General features: G+C 40.8%; 1 protein-coding gene across 3 annotated transcripts in view; it reads right to left on the reverse strand.

Moving 5' to 3' along the window:
• The window catches only part of GUCY1A1 (guanylate cyclase 1 soluble subunit alpha 1), a 79,488-nt gene that overhangs the window by 2,225 nt on the left and 65,751 nt on the right, over nucleotides 1-11,512 (reverse strand). For all 3 annotated transcript variants that reach the window (XM_045295831.1, XM_004708726.2, XM_045295830.1), the window contains exon 8: nucleotides 6,616-6,770. In XM_045295831.1, the coding sequence (XP_045151766.1) occupies nucleotides 6,616-6,770 (155 nt within the window). The remainder of the gene's footprint in view (nucleotides 1-6,615; nucleotides 6,771-11,512) is intronic.

An 11,512-nucleotide genomic window follows, 5' to 3' on the forward strand; every position in this document is an offset into this window, starting at 1 on the left:
TTGCCTCCTAGTTCTTTCCTCTATTTCTTTTCCTAGTACCTGATTTTTTATCAGTGCATCAGTTTGCTGTACAATGAAATTAATGAAAATCATTCCTTCATTATGAATCCATAAATATATTTGCATGTCTATGATTTATCAGGCAATGTCAGGTAAGCACTGCCCTGTTGATGCTAAGATAAGGCTCGTGTCCATTTTTCAGTTTTTAAGATGGAGCTAATAGTAAGAGATTGCTGAATATTTTTGTAAAGACTAAATAAACATATTAAATAAATTCAATTAGATTCACCTCATGTCCATCATTGATCTGGTAATGATTAATAAGCCTGATGTTATTGGATTTGGTATAAATATGTAGGAACCTTCATACACTATTCCTAGAATGTAAAATTAATTTGGCGGAGCTATTGAAACTAGTTTGGACAGTCTATTAAGCTGAAAATGGGGGTATTCTGTGATCTGGGAATACCCCTTTTAGTATGTAATGTAGAGACATTTGTATAATGTTTTCAATCAAACTACTTTTATTATAATGATAAAATATACATTCTAGCTTCTTCATACACTAGAATACATATTACATGACATACTTATAAAGCTATGTTCTGTATCTGGTTTTTATTGGCTTATTGGAGCCCACTGTTAAGCACTCGGGACTTCTGCAAGCTAGTTAGAGATATGTAATCTAAAAGAGGCCATGGTGGGAATATTTATACTATAGGATTTCATTCTATCTCTCTCTCAGAACAGTTGAAATAAAAGGAGTCTTATATGAGTCCTTAAGGGTGGAAATCTCAAATATATTGAGTGGGTTTGAGGTAAATTATAAAATACTCCCCTTTATTTTCATCTGGAGGGACCTAAATGAGAGTTACACTTTTAGGCTCTTTGTGCATAATCTCTGCCTGCTAAGCAGAAGTGATACATCTTGCGGGCGAGTTTCGGAGAAGACTGAGTATATGTTATTCAAAGTGTCCGGCCTCTCTCTCCGGGACGACAGTGCCTGCAGGAGACCTGCTGTTCTCAACTGCGCCTACAAAACTTAGGGCATCCAGAGCCCAGTGTTGTCGGGAAGAGAAGACGAGGGGACCTAAGTTTTATCTGCAACATTTTGTTTCTTTTATAAAACAAGATTCTGAAGCAAATATAGGTATAAGGGTACTGCACTATTTTTTTCATTCTTCCATTTGTTTGAAAGATTTAATAATGAAATGTAAGGTGTATAAAACCATATGTGTTTAACAAAATATACACAATACTATATATTATTGATACGTAAAAATGTATAAAACTGTAAGTAATTGATACATGTAGTAATTTATTTCAATTGTATTAACCTAACATTTCTTAATATGATAGAGTTTACATATAATTTATATAAATTATTCAGCATTAACAAAATGGCTTTAAAGATGTATAATTTAAAGCTCAAGCATTGGGTGAAGCACCATATTGGACAGTTCCTGAAGACAAATTCTATGCTTTCTAAAGAAACTTAGAAAAATTAATGTGTCAGGGAGTCAGAACCCATTAAAATAGTCTTTTAAAAATTCATTTCTGTTAGAAAAATCGATTGAGAAATAAAGCTATGGAGATACACTTTCATGACATTAACACCCAAGAAAAGCAGAGATAGTCCAGTAGAAGATTTCTCTCTCTTCTTTCCCTCACACTTCTGCGTGGACTCCCCTATTTCCTGTGGCACCTCTCTTTATTCTCCTTGTTCTTTACCCTTGTAGGATTTAAGTCGTATTTTTCTATCATTATGTTCTGACCTCTTCTGTAATTAGGAGTTCCTAGGTCTAATTACCCACCTGCCCTGGACAGTTTACCAATTTTACTGATCTGTGGGTCACACATTCAAACTTCTACCATTAATCCAATGACCTGAAATGAAAAATAGCTGATCTAATTGATTCTTTTCCCACACTTCAGTCAAAGCACAAACAAGTAAACAAACACATGGTGGCAACTGAGTAAGTTTAATCTTATACTGCTCAGAAACAACCACCACAGGAGAAACAGGGAGGGGGAGTCCGTTGTATTTAAGTCTTTCTTACAAATGAAAACAAAACAAACACTCGATTCCATGGAATCAATTACAACTCCAAACAGGCTAACATTCTGTCAGGGGAAGCAGTTAAAAAACTCATACACTCATCGGGCAAGTTTTGATACGTACACGAGCTCAGAAAATAATAAACTAGAATACTGCAAGAGTGTGCGAAGGGAAGGTTTTGGCCCTAGCAGCAGGGGTTAAGGAGGCTCTCTTTGTAAGCGTGACATTGACTTTGGACCTAATTACAACGAGGAACAGGAGAAAAGTGTAGAAGGCAGAAGTCAAGCATTACTTCTTCCTAAATCAGTTTAGTAAGTCTGGTAAACAAAGTCTGAGACCAGGGAGGCAAGAGTTCAGTGAATGAAGGAGGAAGAAGTGTAGGGGACTGGCAATACCAGGAGCAAATATAATATTTTAGCATCTGTTTTAAAAATTTAAATTTTATTCGGATGGAGGGTTTTAGACTTAGAATGACAAGCTGTGATTCATAGTTCGGAGAGATAATCTTGCTTTGGCATGGTGGATGTGGTGTGTGGGGAGGAGGACCGGAAGACTGAAAGGAGGGAGGGAGCTGAGGATGAGTGGTAAAGGTTGCTTGGCTTGGGACGTCGCATCAAAGGAGATGAGAAAGAAGTACTGGGGTGGAATTACGTACACGTGGTGGGTTCTGGTAGGAGGAAGGAATGATCATGCTAAGGTAAAAGACAGTAATTAAAAGAACAAATCTGCTTTGGAAGAAGTCTAGCCAGATGATTCTTAGAAGAGAGGATGGTGAGACGTTTTCTCTCATATTTTGGACATATTATCATCAAGAGGAACTAATCCTCAGAGCTGGACATCCAGCTGGGTAAAGTCGAGGGACTCTTAATGGGATGAACAGATACAAGGGACTCAGAGCCACAACTGTGAGGATGGTGCAGGGCCAGGCGGTGTTCCTTTGTGTTGTAGATAGGTCACCATGCACCTGCACTGACTTGACAGCACCTAGCAGTAACAACAACCAGATGATGATGCCTTTCAATGAGATTGGTAAAATTTGGCTAGGCGGGCAGTGGAGTACCTCCAGGGAGAGAACACCGGTTTTTCTAATTGGATGGTATCTATAGCTCCTTGGGAAGAAGATATGGCAATTTGCCTCCACCAAGTTTACAGAGGTTGGCTCTACTTTGACCTGCAGGGTTGCTTTGTATCAGAATTTAGTAGAGGACAATAGATGTTTTGAGTAGCTCAATGGGGAACTATGGGATGAACTACAAATAAAAATGGCAAGAGTCATAGAAGTTTGGAAAGAAGGGAATTCCATTGTTCAGAGATTTTATAGGCAACCAAAAACATTGAACAGAAGTACCCAGGAAGTATTGTAAAAACAAAGCGCACTATCACAAAAGCCAAATGGGAAAAGTTTAGTAAGAGGCAGTGCTTAATCAATGGACTCAGGCATAGGAATAATTGTCAGGCCGGTGCAGGATCAGGCAGTGTTTAACTCTGTTGTTCATATGGTTACTATGAGTTGGAACCCACTGGGCAGCACAATAATGCTAAAGATGTTTGCTTGCGTTTTATGTGAAGGCATTTGACTGTGTGGATCAGAACAGACTACGGATAGCCTTGAGAAAAATGGGAATTCCAGAACCCTTCCTTCTCCTCATGCAGAACCTGTGCAGGGGTCAAGAGGCAGCTGTGAGAACAGGACAGGGTTTAAAATCACGGTTTAGAAATACATGGTTTAAAATCAGAAACGTGTGTCATAGATACATCTCACCATACCTATTCAATTTGTGTGCTGCGCAAATGATCAGAGAAGCTGGAGAATATGAAGAAAAATTGGGCAGCAGGGTCAGGGGGAGGCTCATCAACAACCTGTGGGATGCAGGTGACACCACCTTGCTTGTTGACAGTGAGGAGGACTTGAAGCACTTGCTGATGAAGATCAAGGATCGCAGTGCGCCTGACCCAAGTCATGGCATTTTCAATCACCTACTATGAAAGTTACACCCTGAATAAGGAGGCCCAAAGAAGAACCGGTGCATTTGAATGATGATTCTGGCAAAGATGACTGAAAGTACTGTGAACTGCACAAAGAACAAACACAGCTGTCCGGGAAGAAGTACGGCCATCGGGCTCCTTAGAAGCTAGGATGGTGAGACCTCGCTTTTCGTACTTTGGACATGTTATCAGCAAAGACCAGTCCCTGGAGAAGGACATCACGCTTGTTAAAGTAGAGGGGCAGGAAAAAAGGGTGAAGGAAAAAGATGAGATGGGTTGAAACAGTGACTCTAATGATAGGCCCAAACCTCAGAACATGTGTGTGGATGGCCCAGGACCAGGCAGTGTTTCATCGTGTTGCACGAAGGGTTGCTATGAGTTGGAATGACTTGAGGGCCCTTGACAACAACAATGACACGAAGCAGGCCACTTTAGTGATGGTAGAGGGGAAATACTGCTTGGAATGTGTTGAAGAGAATTGTACTGTGATCCAGGACTCTGCAGGGCAGGATAAGATCAGGCCACCCAGTGGATTTCCGAGACTTGTCATTCTTCACAGGATTAGAAAGCGTCATACTGGAGGTTTCAAACTGCTTACCTTGTGGTTAGCAGCCCGATGAGTAATCACTATGCCACCAGGACTAGAGGCAGTGAACAACTCCCCTAAGGAGTGTTACCTTAAAAAGGTACAGAAATCTAGAATGGTACCTGGAGTAGGACTTTGAAATAGGGGTTTCTTTCTTTTGTTTATTTTCTTAAAGAGTGCTGATAGAAAGGTTTGTATCTTCCTAGGAAAGATCTTTCCACCAGCAAGAAATCATCATAGAGACAAGGGGTTATTTTAAGGAGAAGAGTCATGGAAAGGAAATCCTTGTCTTAGAGAGAGGGGTAGAGACAGCTGGCTCATGGTAACAGGAACAAGACACAATGTCGAGGTTGCTATTTGTGTGGGTAGTGGTAGTCCTTGAGTTGATTCTTATTCATGGTGATGTCAAGTCTGTAGAGTAGAGGTTTTTCAAGTCTGCTCTAAAGGGTTTTCAGGGTTGTGAACTTGTGGAGAGGTGTCCTGGTGGAGCGGTGGTTATTTGACTGGCTTCTGTTTCCCCGAAAGTAAGACAGTGTCTTATATTAATTTTTGCTCTCAAAGCTGCACTAGGTCTTATTTTCAGGGGATGTCTTATTTTTCCATGAAGAATAATACGGTACACATTTATTGTTTATTGTTTTATTAAAAAAGACCTCGCACTTCCTGTCTGCTCCGGCTGTGCTGTGGCCAACAGTGAGCTGCATGGTGGTGCCCGCCACTATGATCCAGAGCCAAGAGGTAATGGTAGTTTTGGGGGGCCTTATTTTGGGGAAGGTCTTATTTTCAGGGGGATGCCTTATATTTCAGTGAGGGGCAAAACTGTAAGTAGGTCTTATTTTCTGGGGGTGTCTTACTTTTGGGGAAACAGGGTAACTGAAAGGTTGCAGCTGTCCCATGGGAGAAAGCTGAAATGCTCCATTTGTAAAGACTTACAGCTCCAGCAACCCTCTGGGGGCAGGTCTGCATTGTCTTCCTGGGTCACTAAGAGCCAGATTGGAGTTTAATGGAAATGGGCTTCATTTAGTTTGGGACTTGTGGGAAGTAGTTTACAAGCTCTTTCTTCCAAGATGCTTCAGGGGAGACTCAAACTGTCAACTTTTAGGTAGCATTAGAGCCCATACCTGTGTCACTCAGCCACTCCTACAAGACAAGGTCACTCGGTTGAGAGAATCTGTGGCATGAGTGGGACTCCAGCACTTTTATCTAATTCTTTATCTAATACTTTCATTGTGAAATATAAATTGATGTTGCCAATGAGGGGTTTGGAGAGAAAGGTTGTTGGGGCTTTAAGATGCTGTAACACAGTTTTCTTTGTAGCTGAGAATAAGAAGGGCAATGCGCACAGTAATTTCCAGAATATGGATCTCACAAACCTATTTGTCCTTGAAGGGTTTTCATTAAAATTGGACTTTTGAAACGGGATATAATTTGTACAGCAGATATATTTTTACTCCTCTTGCACTGGATTGTTTTCTGGCTGAAGAAAGTGATACTAAAGCAGCAGAGTTTATTGGCTCGGGCTGCCTGCTGCCTGTTTTCAAGGCGATGGCTAACACAGAGGTTTTCCTGATGGTAATCGGTACATGGCCCTGCTTGTCCTGTGTTACCATTTGTTGACAGCCCACAACACTTGTGATCTTGGCAGAATGCTTTCTCTAGCTTTCCTCCAGTCAGCCTTCTGTTGGATTAGGGAGAACAGTAATGCGTGCTTTTAGCAGAGGAATCAAGAAGAAGATATGATGTCTGCCAAGGATTACGCATGCCCATCACATGTTTGCATGCGATTAATGAGTCGTTAAAAAGAGGTTTATAAAGGCTTTAAACATGTTCCAATGAGGGCAATGAAAGTCCTGGCCTTTTCCTTTCTTTGAAAAATGTCTCAGCAAGATCCCACACGATGGAGAATGAAACAAACCAATAGGGAAAAGTGGCCATTATAAATAAAGGAGAAGGATAGATTTCAGGTGCTCAATGCGACCAGTACCTGTAAGTAGTTGGACTGACATTGATCTTCCTCGGGATACTGCACGACTCAAATTTATTTGCCAGGGTGACATTGTTTCCGAAGAGACAGTAGCGAGGCATTTTAACTCCCACAACTCCAGCAAACACCGATCCTGAATGCAGTCCAATTCGCATCTGAAAGCAAAACACGGTGTTCTGGGTCACTGGTGAAACACTTTCCGCTTGTCACTATGGCTTAAAGGCCTTGTCGACATCATTTTATTGTTCGCTCTCACCATCCCAGTCCTCCCGTGAACTCCCCTTTACTCTGCACATCCAATTACAAATGACTACGTCAGCATCGGTAATCACACCTCATAGATGCCATCTGTTTGTGGCACACCCCATCTTTATTCCAGCTACCTGCAATACCAGAAACAAATGTCCATGTACATCCACACTCACCACATAAGAAGATGCCTGGGACGTGTGTATAAACCTACCTTTTTCATTAAGTGAGATAAGAGATACCATCTGGGTTCTGAGAGTTCTTTCCTAAAACTCTGCCAGAGAAGCTAGCCCAAGCATATGGTTGTTAAGTATTTTGTTTAAAAGAAATGCATGTCCAAACCATCGCACTATTCAAATGACCAATAACCGCAGAAAGAGATTGTAATGTGTCTATACAAACGAGAAGAGGAAGAAGGCAGTTGGATTTGCTTAGGCTTGAAGAAGAGACAGTAAGCCAGTGGCATCAAGGCAATTTTGACCGATGGTAACATCACGCGCTTCACAATATAACACCAGGTGAGGAATTCTGAATCTCAGCAGTGATTCGGAGAGTCATAGAGACAGAATATTATAAACCGGGATCTCCAAGAAATTCTGAATACATGATGATCTTAGAATATGTATACTCTCTTAAATTACTGTTATAATAAAGCACGTGAAAGTGGTGGCACTTTAAATTACCCATACCATACTATGTTGATTATTTTAAGTTATAGATTTACCTGACTTTTTAAAGGTTTTATTATATGCACACATTTTTTTTAAAGATGAAAACAAACCAAAAAATCCACCACCATCCTGTTGATTCCAACTCATAGTCACCCAAATAGAGGTTCCTATTTGGTAATTACAAGGCTGTAAATTTGTACAGGATCACATAGTCTCATCATTCTTCCATAGTATGCCAGGTGGGTTTGAACCACCAACCTTGTGATTAGCAGTCCAGTGCTCATCCAACAGCAGCAGTAGGGTTTCTTAAACAAAGGATAAAGTACTCACTAATTAGATGGGATTTAGTAATTAGAAGACTAGATCTATCTTATTTTAAAGCTATTTTCAAATACCTCCCAAAATAAGATGAAGCCCTACAATGACATTAATTGATACATAAGTTATAACAATGGGCGAGAGTTGGAAGGATGGCACCGGACCTGACAATGTTTCCAAATGTTAAGTGTACTGTTTGTGTGTATAACATGTCAGCCTCAACTGTACTTAACAATGATCATATCAGAAACTTTAAAATGTAAAACTCGTGAATTTTATAATACATTTATAATACATTTCATTCTGTATACTTAGTTCCCTAGTTTTCTTGTGTGTGTGAATTGATCACGACATTTGTTATTTTATAAGTAAATATGGTGCACTGACTTACTTGACATGACCCTTCTGACCATCGTCTGTATTTTCTACCAAATGATTGGATGGAACCATGCAAATTGAGTGTATTTTTTCATTCCTGGTGGGTCTAGTTGAAAGGACGTGAGGAAGATGTTGATAAGATTATAAGAATCCATTTTGGATGATCATTAATGGAGTTCATTGTGATTGTAAAAATGTTGAACTCTGACAGGATATTGGTCAGTTTTGTGATCCTGCTAGGTATAAAAGGAACCATATCAGAAGCAGGAGGGGGAAGGAAAGAATCTTACTGTCATCAAAAGACAGGAGTCAGGACTAGACCTTTGGACCCTTAGATCCCTGCCCAGTAACAGAAAGCTGTAACATCAGAGAAGTGGTGGGAGGCAGCTTCCCTAACCAAGGATCAAATAAAGTGGATTACATTAGGGCAGGGGTGCTCACTTACAGAGTGAGGTGCCTCCTGGCATTTCATTGGGGAGCTAGGTTTGCTGATCCACAGAGCTACAGCTGAGAGCCTGTGGGCTGAGGTTTATGGGGGAGTGGTATGCCCTTTGGGGCATTCATCTATAGCACTAAAAGAGCTCTAGAACACTGTTTGAGCAGGCAGAGGGTAAAGGCTGAGTGAATGGGCTAGTGAGAGACATGACTGCAGAAATGGCTGTGTATTAGACCCAGTGGACTACAGAAACAAATCCAGAGACACTCATGTGTATAAGAGGAGCTTTATCTCAAAGAACAATTTTATATTGACAAAAGATCTCAGTCCAGTCCAGATCAAGTCCATCAGGCTGATATTAGCCTATACGTCTGATACTAGTCGGTCAATCACTCTTCAGACTCATGCAGCCCATGCAATGATGCCAAATACAGGAAGAACACAGACCAATGCTGATGGAAAGATCTCAGTGCTGGTGCAGGCCTCCGCCACATGGCTTGCTCTGGTCTCAGCATGACTCCACATGGCTAGCCAACAGGAAGGTGAAGCAGAGAAAGTGTGTGCCCCGCCTCCAAGGGAAAGAGAGGAAATTTCCAGAATCCTCATGAGAAGGCCTTGGCCACTAAGAGGCATCATCAGGATGTGACCTGATTGACAAGCAAAACTCCACCCATCACTTTATTTATCAAGTTGACATGAAACTATGAAACTACCCCAGGCTGAGAAGAGGCTGTCCTGACCAGAACTGTGTTCTGAACATTTCTGATTCTGACTTGTGCTGACCCCTTAACTTGCCTCATAAACCCTATCATCTTGAGTTTTGTCTGTGAAGTTTTTTGTAGACATTGCAATGGGTTTGAACCCAGCAAGGAAATAGAATGCCATGGCAGTGACTCTTGATGTCAGAATATGATCAAGAAGGAGGTAGGGCAGAAGCATCTCTCACCTCGTCTCATGAGAATCAGGCTTGGGCAGAGACTAACTGTGATTCTTCCCCCCCACCCCCACCCCCCATGAAGGCACATGTGAAACATGCCCCCACACCATTCTTACAGTTGTTATTGTTGTTGGTGGTGTTAGGTGTTCCGACTCATAGCGACCCTGTGCATCATAGAGCAATACACTGCCCACTCCTGTGCATCCTTACAGTTTGATGTTTGAGCCCATCATTACAGCCTCTGTGTCGATCCATCTTGTCTAGGGCCTTCCTCTTTTGCACTGACCCTCTACATTAACAAGCATGACATCCTTCTCCTGGAACTGCTGTCTTCTGAGTCCCTGTCCAAAGGACATGAGACTAAGTCTCACCAGCTTTGCATCTAAGGAGCATTCTGCCTGTACTTCTTCCAAGAGAGGTTGGTTTGTCCTTTTGGTAGTTCATGGTACGGTGGCTGTTCTTCACCCGTTCCATAATTCAAATGCATACACTCATCTTCGGTCTTCCTTAGTCCCTGCTTAGCTTTCACATGCATGTGAAGCAAGCATACTTAAACACACACACACACACACACACACAAATAGATATGGATGTATAACTACACACACGCACATTCTCTTCATACAAAACCAAACAATACAGATAAAGCAGATTTTCCCCCTTGATTCTTCCCACCCTTCCATTCCCGAGGGCTGGGTCTCATTTTCTTTCCAAAGGTTTTCTAATGGGGTTCTTCTCAAATTCATGAGCAGGAACTGATCCAGAATTTAAGATGCACATTATGCCTGTGTCTGCACAAATCTCCATTCACTGGAAACAGATTTCTATATGGGAATATTAAAGGCAAAGATGGATTTCCGCCATTCTCGCAGTAAACGCTTGAGCGGGAACATGTTAGAGGAGTCTTGCATTTGTAAGCCACTCTTACCTTTTGGGAATGAGAAAGGAGGGGTACAAGGAAGTTGTTAAAAAGCTCATTCACCATTTACTAACTTTCAGTGTTTATTCAGCCTCCTGATCTCTATCCTCAATCTACCTGAAGTTTCCTAAATCTGAGTGGACAGATACTAGTGAGACAATGAGAAGGAGTAAGTGAGGAGATGGATGATTGGTACATGTGCCATGTTGTAGACAAGCATAGAACATAGTTTGTAAGGTAGAACAAATAGATTTTTATTTTTAGTCTTTCCCTTTGATTCCATTCTACGTGGTAACAAAAAATAAAAAATAAACGGACTTGTGCTTTGAAGCCAGCCAGCCAGACATGACACCAAATTTGCCACTTGAGAATCTTGGCTAATAGTGTGTATCAGTGAATCGTAGTCTTTTCATGTTATAAGAATTAAATGAGACTGTATAAAAGTCACATTGTTCTTCTTTTCCATACACATCAATGTATTTTTTCCTATCTGTTAAAAATACTCTTCACATTGTCTCTGTGTTATTTCTCAGAGAGCTCCTTCCTAATCAGATATATCCTGTACAAAGTTTACTGTTGTTTTTAGGTGCTGATGAGACATTTCTGACTAATTGTCATCCTATATACTTTACACATTGCTAAACTTCAATTATTATTATGCAAGTAGTTATCTTTGAAATGAAATACAGACACCGTATATATTCAAGTATAAGCTGACCCGAATATCAGTCAAGGCATCTAATTTTACCACAAAAACTGCATTAAAATTGTGCTGAAAAGCTCAGCTTATACTAGAGTATATATGGTAATTCTTCTAGCTGCTAAATCTAAAACTGCAGTTCTTCTAATGGCAAAAGTCATACAACTAACTAATATCCTAATCTATATTGAGATAGTTTATTGTGCCAGCCTGGCTGATAAACGCAGGTGGGATTGACTGAAGGGCAGAGAGATAAATGGCTTGGTGAGCCTCGCCTTTCTTGTCTCTC

Source organism: Echinops telfairi, unplaced genomic scaffold (assembly GCF_000313985.2).
Source record: "Echinops telfairi isolate 266 unplaced genomic scaffold, ASM31398v2 ScPeMD7_5868;HRSCAF=6743_1, whole genome shotgun sequence".
In the NCBI taxonomy this organism is placed as follows: domain Eukaryota; kingdom Metazoa; phylum Chordata; class Mammalia; order Afrosoricida; family Tenrecidae; genus Echinops; species Echinops telfairi.